The sequence below is a fragment of the Aythya ferina genome, assembly GCF_964211825.1.
Source record: "Aythya ferina genome assembly, chromosome: 1".
Taxonomy (NCBI): domain Eukaryota; kingdom Metazoa; phylum Chordata; class Aves; order Anseriformes; family Anatidae; genus Aythya; species Aythya ferina.
This window is the reverse complement of record NC_140296.1, coordinates 194,461,138-194,481,844: the sequence shown is the minus strand read 5'-3', so window position 1 is coordinate 194,481,844 and position 20,707 is coordinate 194,461,138. Positions and strand designations below refer to the sequence as shown.

At 36.3% G+C, this 20,707-nt stretch overlaps 1 protein-coding gene across 1 annotated transcript in view; it reads right to left on the bottom strand.

The window, feature by feature from the left end:
• Nucleotides 1-20,707, bottom strand: part of PTPN12 (protein tyrosine phosphatase non-receptor type 12) — a 75,228-nt gene that overhangs the window by 17,186 nt on the left and 37,335 nt on the right. Inside the window, exons 5-11 of the mRNA XM_084515341.1 lie at nucleotides 20,031-20,069; nucleotides 19,191-19,262; nucleotides 15,218-15,277; nucleotides 11,386-11,528; nucleotides 9,992-10,058; nucleotides 9,251-9,328; nucleotides 9,071-9,169 (exon numbers count right to left, since the gene is read on the bottom strand). Of these exons, the coding sequence (XP_084371467.1) occupies nucleotides 9,071-9,169; nucleotides 9,251-9,328; nucleotides 9,992-10,058; nucleotides 11,386-11,528; nucleotides 15,218-15,277; nucleotides 19,191-19,262; nucleotides 20,031-20,069 (558 nt within the window). The remainder of the gene's footprint in view (nucleotides 1-9,070; nucleotides 9,170-9,250; nucleotides 9,329-9,991; nucleotides 10,059-11,385; nucleotides 11,529-15,217; nucleotides 15,278-19,190; nucleotides 19,263-20,030; nucleotides 20,070-20,707) is intronic.

Sequence of the window (20,707 nt, the reverse complement as noted above, 5' to 3'; positions counted from 1 at the left end):
ATTACATATAGATTAATTTCAATTCTAATTTTGCAGCATTGTTACATGTTTTCCAATTTTTATAACCAAATATCACATTTCACATGTAATAGTGTAATCCACCACAGAAAATTCTCAAAAATTAATCTTCCAGGTTAGTAATGAGCAAGGTTCTCTATATCCTTCAAATTATTCCTATTAAGAACGCTTATTTTCTAGTCAGTCTAATAATTTTCACCTGTACAATCAGTTAACATAACATAAAATTAATCTACTATGCAGTAACAAAATTAAATTTTTTACTAACCATAAATTTACAAGTCAGGTTTAACATATACTTCTAAAACACTTTCAAATCATCTATTTGTCTACAATAAGTTTAACTTATTTGGCAATCACATTTCAGGAGTACCACAAGTATATAAGATATATACATACATATTTGTACATATTTATACATCTCTAGTTATGTAGAATGTATATATATTCTATATAAACAGAGCATGCAAGACTCTAAGGCTGATAAACCATTTCCATACACATGCCATGGCAAAAGATCAAACAAAACCAAGGAGGACCTTAGTGTTATCTTGAGTTCAATACACATTTCACTTTCTTTCCCCTGAAGGAGCTTTTTTTGAGAAGTGCTTTAAAATAAATTTAAAAAATCTTTTATCGGTGTATTATTTTTCAAAGCACAAAATCAAGTTCATACAGTGGGGCTTCTGCCTTCTTTCAGACTACCTGCTTGTATTGGGTGACAGACAGACCTTCTCCAGTCTTATAAAACAATCAAAAAGAACCCCGAGTTAATTGCTGCTCCAAATCCAATAGTTGCACTTGCATTTGATAAATATTTTCAACTTTGGAAGACAAATCATAACTAAGTGATCTCACCTCCACACAAATTTAGATTCAACATGTCACGTATTTTTCCTTCCTATTATTAGCCTTTTAAAATGACTGCCATATCACTGGCTGCTAGTGTGAAGTCCATCATCAAATTCTATTTTGCAGTACACTAACCCAAGTGAAACTTTTCCCGTAAAGAAAAAAAAGTCTCCTAATCATCCTTATTGCTCTTCACTGAAATTTCCCCTGCCCACTCCTATTAATTAGTTGCCAAATGCAATATTCCAGAAGTACTCCAGAATAGATGCCCCATTGTGCTTTGGTGGATTGTGCTAGCCCTTTCAGACAAATTACACAGGGACTTCATTGTCCCGCTGACCACTGCTGGAACTATCGAGTTCTTTTGGAGTGAGTAGCTAAAAGCCACTTACATTTAGATGGCCAGAACTGAAGCTCCCATTACAGCCAACCAAGCTGGACTGGTGCTGAGCCAGGAGACCTCATGGAACTATTCTAGCAACCAGCCAGTAATGCTGGGAAGAAGGGAACAGATCAGTTGGCTCTACTGACTACATCTGGAGTTTAGACACCTACATCACAAGCAAATTCTGAGTTCCAAACCAAGTTTTGCCCTTTTTGGTTTCCAGATTATTATTATTATTATTTATTTATTTATTTTCAACATTAAAGTATAGTCTTGGAATCATAAAATGTTCCAAGTCGGAAGGGACCCACAAGAATCATTGAGTCCAGCTCCTGGCTCCTCACAGGTCTACCCAAGAATTCAGCCCATATGACTAAGAGCACAGTCCAAACCTTCTTAAACTCCGACAGGCTCAGTGCTGTGCCTATGTCCCTGGGGAGCCTGTTCCAGTACGTGACCAACTTGCTCCACTCTTGCTCAACTTGCCCAATAGTCCACTTCTTTTTGAGTGTGTATCACAATGAATTGTTCCTCTTTAAACCTCCATCACTTGAATACTTTAAGTAACAATTTTTGGCAATGCATAAACTAAAAGCTGTAACTGATCAGATAATCATGTTGTACCTTACTACACAAGGATTATTATCAATTGGATGGCTCTCAAAGTGAAATGCATAACAAATTAGGTTTAAATAGATTTAATGCACTGCTTTTTGTATCAATCTAGCTTCTCAGTGGATTACGTTGGTATCAAGTCACCTTCAGAGATTTATCACATCAGCACCACCCTAACAATCACTATTCTCAGCTAAAAGTGCTGACAATACAACACACTGCCCAAAAAGCCACTGTTCAAGTAAATACAGCAACTGAAATGGCTGATGAGATATTAAGAAAAAAGTACCATTAATGCCATGCTTGATCTGTAAATTTAAAGCAGAACCTCATTTATTTTGAAAGGGTATCTTTGTGCCTGCATGTCTTTTGTCAGCATTCCACAACATGAAAAAACATTAAGTGCCCAGAGAACTTCTGAAATTTAGCCACAACTACTCCAGATATGCTAATTAAAAAAAAATAAAAGTCTATTATCACTTTCTAGTCATTGATGGAAGGGGATGCTACCAGGGACCTCTGATCCTTCTACTACCCTCCTGTCAAATATGAAAAAAAACAATTCCACATTTTTGGCTTCAAGTTGCGAGCAATTATGCAGACTGATTTTGTCCTTAACCTACATAAAAACTAACTTGATTGCCCACTTTCAGGCGCAGCAGCACTCAGAAGGGTGGTGCCAAAGATGGGGACACTCGCAGTATCCCATAACTGCAATTCTGTTTCCAGCTCACTGGTTGTGTCCCCTTCACCTCAAGATGTGCAAATTTATCTCTGATCTTCTCCCATATGTAGTCATTACTACGGATAGCCCTAAATGCATCAAGATTGCAATAATAAGACCCTGTATCAGCAAGCAGAGTTATAACCAACTAATGCAACTGCATCCTGGAGAAGGGCATGATGTTCTGCCTTGCTTCTCCACAGCACTTTAAAGCTTCATCAGGCACAGAGAATGTAGAGTGAGACACCACAGAGAATGTTTCCCACCCTTGCCACTAACTTCTCCACCCTACAACAAACCAGAAAAGTATTCTGGTCCAGTTCCACACCAGCAGAAAAGTTCTAAGGAACGCAAATAGCATGTTTAAGCACTAGATTTTTAAGAGTTACTGACAAGGGAGAGGGTGTGCCTGCTGCAATGTAGACCAACTTGTCCAGAATACAAACCAGCAGCTGCATCCCTGCTCTCTTTGCAAAGTGAAACATTTGTCAAACAGAATTTTGCCTGAGATACACTTTTCTCCCAGGCAGAAGGAAGAGCTTATTAAAGAAACTAACATATGCCAGTTGGATTTTTTTTAGGCTCTGTATCTATACAGTGAGAAGCTCAGTTTCTGCTTGAAACAGGCAAAAGTAACCCAAGGGACAAGGCAGCGCTCCACCATTTTTGCTACTAGCAGTAAAACACACTTTGATATACTTAGAAACATGTCCAACCTCAAATGTTAGGAGCAAGAACGTTACAGGAATTGTCACCAAAAAAGAGGAACTTCACTACATTGCTTAATTAGCTCCACTGACTGATGATTCTGTGAAGGCTTCACTTACTTTAACACAACTTGTATCCTAGTAAGGAGAGGATTTTTACTTAAAAGGCTGAAGATGACAAAAAGGAAGGCAGTAGCCAGATATGCTAACCCACATAGGAATGAAAATAGTCATCACATTAACGTTATGCTACTGCAGCATTTAAGTGATTGTGCTCAGTTACTACTGGACCTCTTCTCCTTGCTTTTATCTTAAGAAATCCAGCTTACTGAACTCAGTGCCACTCTGCTACTTGTTCCCAGTTCTGTGTCAGGAGCAGTAGCAAACAACCAGCATTTTAAGCATACTTGAGCAATACCTACTCTCAGATTTCTCCTTCAGTCACATGTCTAAATAAGGGTATTGGTAAGCATGGCGAACAACTAGCACAGAGAGAAGTACAACTCGAAAAGCGAATGTAGGGTATCTCAGGGATGACCTCAGCCACTAAGAAGAGCAGATGGCAGTATTAAGGAAAAGCCTTCCAGCCTTCCTAATCACAGCTTATTGGCATCAGTCAGCACTCTGTTGGTTCTCTAAACAGATGTTATATTTTAGGGCAGAATACAATTTTGAAAAAGAAAAGCATCAGCTTAGAAAAAAAGTAAAACGTATGTATTTTGCAGGGGTCACTGTGCAGAATTATTAGTATTTTTAAATGGATTAGCAAATATGCAATTTATTCAATTAAGTAAGTGTTTGGCAAAATGTCCTGCTTTCTTACCTGTCCTATTGTGGCAGGCTTCTCATTTAAAGAAAATGGAAGCATCAACAGTACGTGGGGAAACAAAAGAATAGAAGCTTTTTGCATGTTTACCTCTACAAGGATCAGATGCTGAACAGTTCAGGAGGTCCCATGATGTGAGTGAATCCCATGATATGAGCGAATTCCATGATACAAGCGATATCAAGTGACAAATGCTCACAGTAGCTAGGAATTTCTAGATATAGTGTTAAGTCCTATACACATACGGTCTTTTTATTTGTCACTGCAGTATTTCATAAAGCCAAATACTTGGATGGGAAGTGTAGGTTATTTTGTCTGCAAGAATGCATACTAAATAACTCATGTTCCTGTGTCCGTGCAAATAAATAAGGAATTCTCATGGCAAATGCAGTTTCTGAATGCAGCTTGCTCAGATGACCTAAATTTTGCTATTATCTCCTCCTGAGGGTGGGTCCCTTTCTCCATCTGCCTCTCCTCCAGTGGCTGAATTACAAAACTGAGTTGTCACTAACTTTGAGTAAATAGAAGATCAGTTTTAAACTGAGATTTCACAGGCATTGCCTACAATTCAAGAACTCTTTGTCCAGGAAATGCAATACACAGTTTTCTTTTGAAACTCACCATAGAAACCTTTACTGTCACTCAGAAGGTTTTTGTACTGGCGAAATACTATAAAATTTAATACAAAGACTCTTCCAGAAGTCATCTCATGGTTTCCCTTAAAAGGAATCTAGATTTTCCTTTTTCCCTTATCATAAAGCAGCATGGGAACCACAGAGCATCACCAGATAAAAGAAGTATTTGAGACTGAAGTAATACACTCAAATAACTCAGATTAAATACAACTTTCTGAGCATAGGCAGCAAGTTGAAGGTCTCTGAAGACACACAAGATTTTTTACAATGCTATAACAACTAAAAATCTCTTTCCAAGATGCAAAACAGCAAAGAGAATTTCAATAGTGAAGTCTTTTCACTTAGTTTCCAAACCACTAATATTTGAACATCCACATTCTTCTTACAGCAGCTGCTTTTTCCACGGCTTCTAAAAGCACAAACCACTACAGTAATATAATTGTGCCACTTTTACAGGAAAAAGTGCAAGAGATACTTTAAGTACTAGAAATGTCATATTTTAAGGAAAATGTTTATTAATAAAGTTTCTTTTAGTGGATGAGGGTACAGCACAAAGACTTTAAGTACTATAACATGTTTCTTACTGTCAAGTGACAAAATTCAACAAGAAGCATTTCTCAACAGACAGTAGAATTTTTGTTGTTTGCTTCTCCTTTAATCTATTTTCCTTTTCCTACACACAGGACATCCAACTCGATGGAAATCCATCTGATTCACATTTTGCAAGACAACCTTGGTTCACTTCAGGTCATGGAGATGCCCCTCAAGAAGCACATACGATATTGATTGAGATCTTATCAGATGATCAACACTGATCAGCTCACATCTGTTTCAGCTTCCAAACACAAAACCAAGTGTAATATTTCTACAGCAGTACTGGAAAAAAAAGAGATGGACTGACTTTCAAATACATGGCAATATGATCAAGAGTTTCAATGGAGGGAGGGCCACGTTCCAGACTCTGCTCCATTTTAATCACTTGAGAAATTAAGAGTCCTACTATTTGAGGGAGGGAGAGAGAGAAGGAATAGTTGTGAATATCAAGTTTAGCACTTGAGTCTTTTCTTATTTGGTCAGGGATTCCCTGCTTCTGAGAAGCAAAGGAATCTTTGCCCTGAAATTTGTCTAGTGCTGGGACAGTCCAAAGTGCTTCCTGGCATCTGAAGAAGGCTTTTCCTCATATAATTTGTGCTTTCCATACTCTTATTTTAAGAGCACTTAAATCATGTAAGCAATTCACAGTAAGTGCTACTGTACTTAATGTAATAGTATACAATTATTACACTATTTCACAAGTACATTTTCTACAAGGTTTTGAATTCATCAAATTGCATTTATAAAATAGAATTCTAGCGGAATTCTAACCACTAAGTGTGGCTTTTGTTTTGCTCATTTGTTTTTGTTTGACTTTTTACGGTATTGTTTCCAGCAGGGCAGAGTTGGCAAGTTCACCGGAACACACGTTCGGCATTGTGTCTAAGCTACTTCCCTGTGAATGCCACTACCCATTGCCAATCAGATTAACTTTTTACTGTGATGTTACTGGCAAACTCTGCTTACAAAGCTTAAGTAACTCAATTTGTTTCAAGCAATGCTAGAAGCAGGAAAGACAATTGGACTATAAAACCATGGAACAAACCTTACAGAGTAGGCCAGCCCTTCAGAGTACTATCAGAAATCTATCGGATGAAAAAGAGGAAATCGTCTTTCACCTTTCCGTACTGCCTCCTATAGCAGCACTATATCAGAAGTAGGCATGTTCTTTTATTTGGATTCATTTTCACAGAATACAATTAAAACCCTTCACACGTACAAGATTCCACAGTCACTATAGCATCTTTGAGAAAGTATGGATTTTGATTCGTACCAAAGAAGTTTCTTAATTACACAAATAGTTTTTGTCCATCTTTAAGAGATACCTAAGGACCTCACCCTGAACATGATCCTATTAATCGCTCTTAATGTGATACTCTTAATGACCATGTACATGTAAATGGTTACTTGTTTTCCTGACTGACCTTTGAGAAGCAGAACAATCCAGACATCCCATCGCTTCTACTGGCAGTGTAGCACAAACTGCTACACTATTTTGAAGTAACAAATAAAGGAGCTTAGATTATAAATGATGAAACACTGCAATATATTAGTTAGTCATAGCTACTATTTCTAATACACACACACTGCACAAGGATTAGGACAACTACAGTGGGGGGAAAGAAGTAACTGGAGCTTCCCTACACACTAAAACTGTACTTTGTAGACAGAAAACTACCATAACATTGCAGCCAGCATGCTGTCATGACAATTTCCACTAAAACAGCTTAATTTATATAGTTAGGCTATGTGACCACTATAAACTGTGATCCAGATTTTTTAACTGTTACTAATATAAACCACCACTCAGATACTGTTATATGCTCCAAAACTAAGTAGTTCCAAAGCCAGAAGACAACAAAGACATCCACAAACTCATTGCTGGGTTATGGATTTCCTACCACCAAAACATGCTCAGGATGAATTGTCCTAAGATAATCCGATTATTCCTATATATGAATTCGAATGTTTCTCACCCAACCTACTAACAGGAAAATGGCTTCCTGTACATTTGGTGCAAAAGAGTAAAGGCTCACTTCTGCTAGGCAGAATAAGATCTGGGAAGGAACCTTCTGTACAAAGCCAATATATCTGCACTTTCCAAAGGTTATCATACTCATTCATCAGAAATAAAATGAGAATTTACAATCCAGCTAGGCTGAATATCAAACTCCACTCATTTAAATTAAAACAGCCTATCCTATCCATATTGTATTTAGCCCACAAAGTTTCTTTTCACGACTCCAGACCTGAGAACTATTGCATGAATTGATACAGATTCTAAAGAGAGTTTATAAAATGATGCATGCCTTTCTTTCCAGGAAGGAAAAAAGTTTCAGGCTTTCTAGAAAGAACAATATAGAAAAGCTAAACCCCTAAAATAAAACTTTTTTTTCTCAATATGATGAAATAATAAAGGCGGTACGTCCAGCCTTTGAGAAAGCTGTAGAAAATACTGTGTTTGAGTGTTAAAGGCAATCTCTTATTTCGTGATTTACTGTAAGGGCCAAAAAAAAGTCCTCACCACTTCAGATTTAAAATTGCTTTCATGACTCCAGATATTTCAAAGGGTCTTCAAGACACTACTAATAGTCCCTTTAAAGGGCTACAGAAGCTACAACAATTCCTGAATAAAAACAAAGGTAAAGGGCAGTATGCATTTTTGGACCACGGGAAGAAAGAAAAGACAGACTATACAAGCCATTTTTCATGTAGTGCCCAGCAGTAAACTGGAAAATATATCAAACATTAAAAAAATAAAAACAAATAAATCAGGGACTATGAAGTTTAAAAAGGAAAGATGTAAAGAAAAATCCTCAAATGCCATGATCATTAATTAGTATATATTTTTGAGTTTCTTTTCCACTTTTATTAAATGGGTAGAGCAAGAAACTTCCTGACAAAGGCGTTTAAGTTATTTTTCCTTTCCCCAACATGTTCCAGTGCAAACACTACCTCAACGCCATGTGACAGCTTAGTATGATCACTCATTACCAGTTCTGCTCAGCTACACCAAGGCTGTGTTGGGACAGGACCAATGTAGCACACAATACCATGCAATACCCAGCTCTCAGCTGAAGAATCAGATTAATGCTTGGCTACTAGTTTAAAATTGGGTTCCTATGAAAAGGGAGCAGAAGACGAAAACCTGGATGAAGATTTTGCCTTTTGAGTTTAAGATAAAGATTGAACAAGTAGAGTTCATACACACATGTAGATTGTTTAATTTCAATTTGCTCTTCATTATATTATTTAACAGATAAATTCCAAAAGGTCATGCTTAGACAAAATTTAATGTGTTATCAAGATACCAGTTCTGCAGTAACTAATACTAGTCAATGCAAAAGAACAAAGAGCAGCTGTCAACTAGCATCACCTTTTCAAGGTACGAGCACATTTCTCAATTTAGATATTGCACCGAAGTCCTGTGTTTCATTCATGCTAGAATTCTTTCTAGCTTTCCCCAATGCAGTTACATTCGGTATATATGGTAACTATTCTTTCAATTACCTGACATAACTTTTACAATCAAGTCTTCAGCATAAGCTAAGTATAGTGTAACTCCATAGTCAGGTAAAAAACACTTGTAGTCCAAGTTCTGCATCTTCCCTAGTGCAATTGAACACAATCTTAAAAATTCAACTTTACAGCAAAAACTGTTATCAGAATCTAACAGCCACAAGTAATTGAAACGCATATGGGAAAGATACATACCACTCCATCTGCAATCTTCCAGTCTGCACAGCTTTCGTATTTTTGCAGCTGCTTTTCAAACAGTTGTGCTATGGCTCGATGGACAAGTTCATACTGCTCCTAGAGTAGGTCATGAGATAAAAATTAGTGCATGAGATCTTTAAAAGAATGATGGTATGAAAGATCCATTTCAAACTGTACCTTTGTCTGCACTGCAGAATGCCTTTGCGTCCTCATTTCCTGTATTAAATTAAATACATTGAATTCTTCAGGTATTTTCTGAAATACAGAAGGAAGTCAATGATATTGACAATTATTTGTAAGAACAGCAACACTTTAGGCTGTCTATCAGCTTTTGCATGTCTGAGTTATGTAGGTGTGGACAATCTGTTCTCTGGACTTCGAAGCTATTTAGAATTCTTTTTGAAGAACAATTCTTCTCCAGAATTGGTTTTAAACATTTGTTTTAGACCAGATAAGAACACTTAAAGAATTTTGAGAATGAGACATCCAATTTATATTGATGGCAAGTGGGATTAATAAGGCACTTGAACAATAATGATGTTGCATAACCTAGAAATCCCAGTATTTTTGTTTATCCCTATACATTTGAAATCTTGAGACTTCAGAAGCTACAAGATTAACCAGAGACGCTGAAAAGGTTCAATTCAGAGTCACTTTATATTGAAATATATTCAAACAGTATGATTCTACAACTACTTTTCTGTAAGATAAAAACTTACTGTCAAAACAAAGTAAGTTCACACAAAAGCAAAAATGATGAAAGATGAAACTAAATATCCAATCTGTTGTAAGATTTTTGGAATGTTTTGAAACATTGCACAATTTTAGTACGTTTGGGAGCTCATCACTGTTATGAAATGATAGAATGTCACAAAATTTCTTTTTTTTTTTTTTTTTTTTTTAAAAAAGATTCCTTACCCCAGCTTTAAGCAAATTCCATGTATAATCTATGGCACAGATGGCTCCTGTTCTTCCACACCCTGCACTACGAACACAAACAGTTTGTTATGTTAGAAGTTGCTCTAAACAGTTGAAAAGACACTACAATTTTTATGTTTCCAGAGTCCACATGGAAAAGAAAATTAAATCCCTTGACTATTATTTTAAGCTTGCTCAGTGTATCACAATAACACTAAAATCAAACATGTAGCAGTGCAAAATAGAACATTAGTTTTTAATGTAAGTTTTTCACAGCAATCAGAACCACAATCATGGAAGATGTTTCCATGTTGACATTTTTATTGCTCACATTATTCCTAGTTACCACTACATCAAAAGTAGGGATTCTGTAAAAGTATAAGAACAACACATTCACAGAGTCCCCACATTTTTCTGATTCAGAATCGTATCTAGTTTTAGATAAAAAGCAGAAAATAAGCAAGTTACAAAAAATGACAGTTAACAATCACATTTATTCTTTATAATGGAATGAATGCATCTATATTACAGATAAAGTTGTAATGATGTATTTTTGTTGGATTAGAATTATATGGTTGTAAAGTTTTACTAACATTCAAGAAAAACAGGACGAAGTGAAACGTATCTCAGTATTAAAGAAGTTCCTTTTGGGTTTAGACTCCAGTTACTTATAATGTCAAATTAAAACAGCATGCAGTAGATTTCTACATTTGTAGAGAACAACCAAGTTATAAAGAGTAAATAAGCCTCCAACAATTGATTATTATCTGGCTTACTAATTTAAATTCAGTTTTTCCCACATATCATACATTAACTTTTGCTGTTTAAAAAAAAAAAGAAAAGGTTCAAATATCACAATCAAAAACTTCCCAGAGAACTTATCATCACCTTGCCAAAACATTTTTATGGCAGGTTAGTTTCAGCAGTATATCTGCTAGCCAAATTTCAAGTCAAGGATGAAATTGCTGCTTGGAAGCAAAGGCTTGCCATTCAGAAGCTAAAGTGTGGTGATTAGTCTGCACCTGCTCTGTAGCCTACCATATTGCAAAAGGAGCCTTTGATAAATGTTTCCATGTTGAAATATATATGTTCCTCCATATATGACCTGCAATGATCTTTATAGTTTGTCCTAATGATGATTTAAATGTCTTAAGAACCACAAAACTACTTCCTTTTCAAAGAGTAATTCTCTCATGACAGGTATTGTGTCTTCAGCTGAAACAATCAAATTTTATTGTGGCATGAATTTTTCAGGCCATGAGGACTATATTGTTTTGAGCTACGTTTTGACACGAGCAAACATTCCTTCTTAGAAAACGAAAACTAGTGCAACTCATACCAGAATTCTAAATTTAAAAAAGTATATAAGCTTTAAAAATAAATGTACTTGATACCTGCAGTGTATACAAATTGGTACATCTTCATGTTCCTGGTATTCTCTCATCAAGCTGATCATGTCCAGAATAGAGTCAAAAGATGATGGGACATCATGGTCAGGCCAGTTAACATAATGAAACTGATAGACACTACGAGTCTCCTAAGGGAGATAGAGGGAGAAATGTGTAAATAATAAATATTTGAGAGACTTTTACGAAATAAGTACTTCTGTGAGGCTCCTTACTTTGTTTGATTAGCTTGGACAATCAAAGCTGTTTATTGTATGAAATTACTGTATGCAGTTGGCCTTCTGGGCTGAAAGCACACACTGCTGCCTCATGTCGAGCCTTTTGTCCACCAGAACCCCCAACTCTCTCTCTGCAGGGCTGCTCTCAGTGCGTTCTTCTCCCAGTCTGTACTCACGTCTGGCATTGCTCCAACCCAGGTGCAGCACCCTGCACTTGGCCTTGCTGAACACCATGAGATTCACACTGGCCCACTTCAAGCTTATCCAAGTCCCTTTGGATGGCATCTCACCATCCCATTGTACCAACTGCACCACTCAGCTTGTTGTCACCTGCAAACATGCTGAGGGTGCACTCGATCCCACGGATATTAGACAACACTGGTCTCAAGATGGACCCTTGAGGTACAGCACTCATCACCAGCCTCCATCTGGATATGGATTCTAGCCTTGCAGAAGCCCAGGTAGATGACATTGGTTGCTCTTCCCTTGACAACTGATGCAGCCATTCCATCACAGAAGGCCACCAGATTGGTCAGGCAGGATTTGCCCTTGGTGAAGCTGTGCTGTCTGGCTCCCATCACCTCCTTGTCCTGCACGTGCCGTAACATCTCTTCCAGGCGGATCTGTTCTATTGCTTTCCCAGGCACAGAGGTGAGCTACATTCACTGGGCTGTAAGTTTCCCAGGTCCTCCTTTCTACTCTTTTTAAAAATGGGAGTGATGTTTCCCTTTTTCCAGTCACTGTGGACTTGGCCTGACTGGCAGGACTTTTCAAACATGATAGAGAGAGTCTTGGCAACTCCATCAGCCAGTTCCTGCAAGACCTTGGGATGCATGGCATCAGGCCCCATAGACTTGTACCTGTTTAATTCCTTCAGGTGGTCTCAAACCTGCTTTTCACTTACAGTGGGAGGGACTTTGCTCGCCCAGCCACTGCCCAGAGGCTCAGGAAGCCTGAATGGCAGGGAAGACTGAGAGAAAGAAGTCGTTGAGTACCTCAGCCTTCGTGTCTGTTGATACCAGTTGTCCCCTCTCGCCTATCAGAGGGGGGTACATTCCATGGCATTTCTTTTCTGTCACTCAGAAGAAAATCCTCTTCCTCTACTGCACTTATTTTAAAGCAAACTTGTGGGTCTATGAGCACATAAACTTATCTTACACCTGAAACAGCTACTTTGGACACTATCAAACCAGTGAAAACACCATAGCTAGCAAAATCAAAAGAAAACCCAGTCTAAGAAAATAAATTTATATAGAAATGCAACTGATTATGCAAAGCCAATGACATCAGCGGGGAAGAAGAAAAATTACAGCTTCCTACTATGGTCCACCAAGAACTTCCAGTTAATTACATTTAAAGAGACTGATTTTTCACATCTGCAGAACTGTCAGAAACAACTCTGAAGAACCTTCATAGTCCTTTTTTACTGTAACTTTAAGAAAGAACCTGGTGTTTTAATTTAAAATAATCTTTAGGTTTCAAGCTGTTTTTCCTCATAGGAATTGGAATAACTTATATGCTAACTTACGTAGTTATAACCTTTTCTATTTTTTACCCTCCATGTAGCATTTTGAATGCTACTCCATTGAAAAGTTTACAGAAGGGACTTGTCTTGTCCCTTATTCTAGAAAACTGGAAAGTGATCTTAAGAGGATATTTGTACCACAAACACATATTTTCCTCCCTAGTTCAAGCCTATATTTACAATTCTTCAAGATAAGATGAAAAGTCGACAATTCACTGCCCATCTATGCAGCATAGATCTGTTTCTAACAGGAAGATAAAACCTCACAGAAATACTGAAACAAATTTGCTAGGTAAGTTTGAAAAAAGGTCATTTTATCAGCTGCTGAGGTTGAACATCAATGTATCTCGTTAAGCCCTACATTACTCCTTAAAAGAAAGTAAACTCTGGGCTCTGGGCTAAGACCAAAAACATGTTAAAACTAAGAAAAAGCTGCAGTTTTCATGTAACACAGGCATCCCATGAAATTGTAGGAGTCAAATTGTAGGAGAATATGTTTTGCATTTACAGTATATGCAAGCAAACTATAAGAAAAGCTACAGTTTCTGAAGTAGCCAGTTCTCATAAAGTTCAAGTATTAAAAATAACTTAGGTTCTGCTTTGGGGTTTTTAAAAACAGAACTGAAAAGAAATTAAGTGCACCATTTCAGTAAATGTTACAAAAACCACAGTTGTTACGCAGACAATTGCTGCTATAAAAGGTTTCATAGCATGGTCAGTTTTGAGCATTCAGGAAACACTACAAGATGAACTGCTTAAATTCATGTCTTGCTACAAACACCTAGGAAGCTGCAGTTAACACAAATTCGTGCTAAACACCACTTCATTATTAAGTGGTTTTCACAACTGTTGTGATCTGTCATTGACACGGAACAAAGTACCGCTAAAGAAAATAAGCCCAACTGAAACTAACTTGTAATAAGCAATTTCTTATTACAGGATGCCAATCAAGATGACAGGTATCCTTTAAAGCAGACTGTCAACCTTTGTGGTTTTGCAGGAGAGCTCTTCATTTATTTTTTACTGGCTTACTTTTCAGAAAAATGAACTGCCACCCCAAATTTGGCATTTAAGTTCATTCGCTCTTAACCCTTATAGGAGAATGCAAGTGCTCTTATTTCACTGAACAGATAAATCCTATATACAATCAACACACTTGATACTTAGCTTTATCCAGTCAGTTTCATGATTTACAGCAGTTCTTTGAGACACAAGATTTTAACCAAGATGAATGAACTATTTTTTTCTATAAAGAGACTAATTATAACTATGCTCAACTGCCAGCAAATACTGTATGTGAATTGGCTTACCAAACATGCATTCTTGAAGATAAAACTCTTCAGAAGTCCTGAGCTCTCTTTTAAAAGTACATTTCTATCTTAACCCTTGGATATAACTACACACCACTCTCCTGTTTCCCTTGCAGAAGTTTACCAAGCAGGAAGATAACGTAACTTAACTTGCAAGAACATATTGTATGTTCAGAAATATTTGAACTCCATAGAGCAGAGTACTTTTTTTTTTTTTTTTTTTAAAGAGAAAGAAAACTTGAAAAAATCATGACATTGTCCTTCTTGCTTTATTTTTATTTGTCAGTACAAACATATTAATGGGCATCAGAAATATCCTTTAACATTGTAAAACCCTCTGGACAATAAATACAAGTTTATGGGATGAATTCTAACAAATACTTACACTTTACCCAAGAAGTTGACTAAAAAGAAACAGTTTCTTTTGACAAGTCTGATTTAGTTTGTAGTCATGTTTTCAGCTTGTGTAACGAGTAAAATTCTGCAAGGTTCACAGCAGCTTTCTAGTTAACACACGCTATTAAAGATTATATTACTTTGACTAACCAAGAACATACATCAGAGGAAAAAAAAGTTTCACTATGCTTTTCTTATATACTAGACTTTCAACATCACCTCTACACTGATGATTTACATACACAACCAGCACCTAAAAAAGTAAGGAGATTTGATCAGTTCCCTCCATTGTATGATTTTTAAGAACTTTTGACCAATCATTAAATCAAAGTTGAAAAATGAGAAAGATGAAATTTTTTTCACATACTTACATTTTGAAATTCAAGTAATAATGTCCTAATGAAGTAATCTGTTCTTGCTTGCTCAGCTTCCTAAATAAGAGAAAACAATAATGAATGGATAAAGAGATGGATATGAAGCATGCAGTAAAATAACTAAGATTCAAATTCAGTTTTTTATTTATTTATTTATTTATTTACTGTTTGCATATCTATGATTTTCCCAGAAAGGGACGATCAATGTTAACTGTAAAACAGCAACAGCATAGCTTGCTGTACACAAGACACTTGTGAAAGATTTTGCTTTTATTTAAAATAAAAAGGGGTGTTTTCTAAGTGAATACGCTGTACCTGAAACAAAGTCCTTGTAATAGTATTTCAAAGCACTACTTCTGCTTTATTTCTCCATGCATTAATTCATTAACAGTTTTCCTCCCACAGCCATCCTTTTCCAACACTTCTGTTGTATCAGCTTCAGCCTTTTATCACTCTGTCCTTTCACATCCACTTTCACTCCACCCCACCTTGATTATTTTCAACTAGGGGTGCATGTTAATGGATCATTATAATTATCTTGATTGTGACCAAAAAACATAACTTGTAGGCTCCTAGGATTTTCAAATCCACCTTTGGAACACCAAAGAAGGTTTATACTGCACCTGTCAAGCAATATTATTGTACTTGAAATATCAGTAAGAGCGCTAACCGAAGGTGCCTTAGAAAACTTACATGCTCCAGCTTTCCACAGTGAATTTAAGAGACTGCATGTGTGTCTTAAGTTCTTTTCTCATAGTGGGAATTTTCCATGTTCCATCAAGAAAATAGTTGCACTACCTTGTAGGAGATACTGCATAGCTAGCAGCAATGGAGCCCACGTACACCACCACTGCACCAAATGGTAACGCATCCTCAGCTACAACTCAGAAGTCCGTTATGATGTACACTTGATCCTTTTCACAAATACTTGTCGGGTATGTGACTATCACCCACTAGATCCAGGAAAGGAACCCTCCTCGCCCCCCAATGGTTTTAAAATCAATTTAGGTAGAAAAATCAATTTTAAATCAATTTGAGGTAGAAAAAAGCTACTCAGAAGCTTTATGGACTAAAATTTTTAGATACATGCTTTCCCAAGAAGATCAACTTGAAGTATACTTAGTTCTTGGTAGACTACTTCAAGGCAGAATTAATAACAACTTGATAAGGTGGCATGTTAGCTCTAACTGAGCTTTTTAAAGTATATCAACTAGAAAATAGCAGCAACTCTGTTCCAAACAGATAACTTGAAGCTATGGAGAATTAAGAACAGTCTGGCAATCCATGTAGGGGTTTTCAGTTCCACTGTTTCAGAAGCTCCAGGGAATACTGAATCACTAGCTCCTGAGTAAATCCTCCAGCTTTAAAGAGAGCTTTTATAACAGTTAAGGCCATTTTTAAGGTGTAGTTTCACAACTGTTCAGAGATCCAGATCACCAAGTTGTTCTCTCCTTCCCTGTACTCACAGTGGTACATATCTGATCCCATAATTTTTCCAGTACTGGGAACTACCTTAGCAGAAAGGTGATCCAGGAACTTTTGACCTGCGTATTTTTACTGCTGTAAACTGGTGTAGCTAAAAAAGCTAACCAGAGTGTCAGAGAAATACCAATTTAATAGAAGGGACACCAGTGTCATACAGAAGAAACAGAGAATAATGTGAAGTGCTGCCTGTGGAGATTAATGAAAGCAAATGAGCTGACATAACAGCTTTAAAATACACTACTGAATCTCAATGGATTTAAGTGCCACAAAGTATTTAAATAGCTAAGAAGGGTATTATGTTGCTCTAGTAACATTAGACTAGTATTATGTTCAGGCTGTTCTACTGATCTGTAAGGATAGCAATAACAACAGAAGATGTCAAAGACTTGTTGTCTAAGTCAGCCTCAGGTTAAGAAGATAACTATACACTTATACGTTCTGAAAATTCTGTAGCAATCCTGGAAATTACAAGCAGCAAGCACCTTCAGACTTGTTAACTTACCAGTAAGATCAAAATTATCCATATGACATCAGTAGGATACAATGAAAGGGAACCACAACAGCATTTTGAGACAAAAATCCTGTCCTGCCTATTTCTTACAGTTCTTCTTTGAAGCAATAAATGAAATAAAAATCATTCCATCATCAAAAGAACTATCAGTACTCAGCTTTACCTTTAGGTTGTGATCAAGTTGCTGTGTGTTGTTGTGTGACCAGAGCTGTTAGAAAACTAAACCCTTATGGTATAAAATGGGAAACTCATCTTCCAGACTAGATAAGCATAGGAATAGGTTAAGTGCTGGAATGTGAGAGAATCTACACATTTGAAATTAGTAATCAGAAAACTGGGAAATGTGATATAAAGAAGCTAAATAGGTGTCATTCACTATTTGTCATAACTTAAACTATGAAGGACCTGATTAAACTACCAGATGGGAAAATTAAAAATAAGGACACCAGAAAGCGTGTCCACAATGATGTGAATATCAGAAAGAACAGGTGACAAAAAAAAATGCCATATGAAAAAGTTCGTCAAATTCATGGTCCACTATATTATAAAAATAATGATAACCCAGATAATCCCAATTAAAAAGTCCTTGCTAGAAAGCTGGCAACAAGTACAAGGAGAAGAATCATCCTACACACAGTTTATTTTCTCCTCTACTGTTAAAGACGTTGTGAAAGACTGGATGGACCCTGGCATCATATGGAAGCAAAATCTTGATGTGATCACAACTCCAAGAGCCAGAATTGGGACAAAATTGGCTGCAAACATATTTAAAGCAAGAAAGACCATACATAAACGGGCATGTATGAAGTCAAACAGATACTATTCCACATCCAAGGAACACTGATCTTAAACTCCCAAATTTATTTTTTGTGACTAGGCTCCCATATACCTTATTTACACTCATGTTCTGAATATCTCACAAGCAACAAAGTGAACATCTGCTATGTAAGTGGTCCCCTTTTGTGAAGTGATAATTACATCTTGATTTCTTTTACTATACAACTTCTTCTAGATATGATAGGTAATTGCAAAGATGCACTGGGGTTTCAGAAATTGTACTCTTGTGCAATCTGAGATGACAAGGTGCCAAAAGAATGATTGCTTTCAATTCCCTGTTGTGCTTAGTGTAGGAGTTATCCACAGGCCCTCTTTCTGCATATTTAATCTCTCAGAAATCCTTAAGTTATCATTTATAAGCTAGTATCAAAACTAGGTGTTCTAGCAGTTATGCTTAGAGATCAGAACTGTTGAAAACACCGATGCAACATGCAATGGAAGCATGCATACTTTCATCTTTCTGCATTTATAGCTTAAGTAGTTCACCTTGGGAATTCTCCAGGAAAAGCTTCAGACCTCCTTAACAATACTCATTTTTGTTTTGCTTCGAAGAGCAACAACGGTAGCAAAGGAAATATTTTATTTATTTATTATATCCATTACCAACAGAAGTAAAAAAAAAAAAAACAAAAAACAAAACAAAACAAAAAACAAAACAAAACAAAAAAAAACATAACAACTATAGTTTCCATTTTCTCTGTTCATGCTACTTAACTTCATGTACCTTAAAGAAAATAAACTATTCCAGTATTGCTTTCATTTCTCATGCACATCCAGAATGCACAAGTGCTAATGGAGAGAAACACCTGCATGACTATTATCTAAATTCTTGAGCATGGTACAGACATTCAAAACTACGCGATTTAAATCTAAAGAAATGACACAAGAAACAAAACCAGTGCACGTACGTTACCCGCTTTTTATTTTAAATTATGGAGCATCCAAAAAAAACCACAAAGCTTACAGGGACACATCACTTTCCATGGATTTCTTTTGAGATTCTTGGTTTAAAGTTTGGTACTGAATAACTAAAGAAGTATTTGTTTGTAATACAAGGTCTGATACAAGTTGAATAGCTATTTTAAGCTATGGAAGCATTAAATCCTTCAAAGTTATTTTACAAAGCTTTATACTTACACATGAAACACGAAATGGTCCAAAAGTTACTGCTGCTTCTCCATACAACGGCCAGTAGCGTTCACATTTTTTCTGTAAAAACAAAAAATTCTAATTTAGTTAACGTGTAATATTGAAAGATGATTAACAGCAGAAAAAGCAGATGATGATAATCTCTAATGCTTTATTTTCTTGCCTATTCGGTGCTTCCTAATATGTGGCTACCGGTGCCTGGTGATTAAGTGGTAGCTAAACTTCTTTTAAGATATTAACATGTCCTTTCTTTTGGTATCCAAAACAAACAAAACTGCACAAAAAAAACAAAGCAGGACATGAACTTCATGACTACCTACATATGTGCAAGTATGCGTCATACAGTGGGAAGCTACAAAAGCAAATTTAGTGTTTGTGTAAGTTCAGAGTTAACAATTCTGGACCACATTTTTTTCCTTCTCAGTCTTAAGAATACAACAGAGACTTAAGAAGATAGATTGTTTTTGCAGCTGTATCAATTGACAGGAAATTCTGAAGGACTCAGGATTTTGATAGTTGGCCTACATTCCAGTAAGGGCAGGACTTTTATCCTAAGTAACATGTCCACAGACCGACAACTAGTTCAGTTCTTTATACAAAAATGTAATGTATATTGCACTGATAGAACTTCCAGATAATAATATAACACTACGAACAGAACAAGGAAGACCAGTCATATTATTTGTTTTGCACAGAAATATAAGGGCATATATTCTAATTCAGTCTGGCAGATGACTTTTATAGCTATGGATTTCACACGGTTTCATGGATATTGGCATATTGCCCTACATGGGCAACGCTCACTTATGTTCATATTAGCATACTTACCCTTCCCATTTCAAATTCTCGACAGGCCATTACAATTATCTGAAAAGAAAAAAAACATTTGACATTATCGAGCTTTGGATCAAGTAAATTCACAAACACTTTACTGCTTGCTTCTAACTGAGAAGACACAGGTACACTTCAAACTATTGAAGAGACTAATTAATAGTATCTTCTTACATGCAGATGTATATTCTTTTAATTCTAAAATAGTATCCAAGTTCTATCCCATACAAAATAATCCACACCACTAGTACTATACAATACAATAAATAATACAATAAAAAGCACCAAAAGATATGCTATTTGTTACAGTAATAAGTAACTACATCTTACATGTCAGGTAAAACAAAAAAAAATAATTGCAGAAATTAGGCAAGTCCATATTGAATAATACTTGGAAGTTAACTCCTGACAGTAACTATTTGAAGAGATGTAGAAAACATAAACCAACAAGTAACCCAAAATTAACAGAACTAGAAAGGCAGGCTTTTGTTTCAAATGCTGCTTCTACATCTGATATTGATAGTCCACCCTAAGTCAGAGCTGTAAGGTCTTGTAAAGGACAAACATAATCAAGTACTGACCTATTAATAAAAATGCATAATTTCACATACACTTAAATTATTACACTTTATTTACATTTTTAAATTCAATAATGACATACAGAATGCTATTTA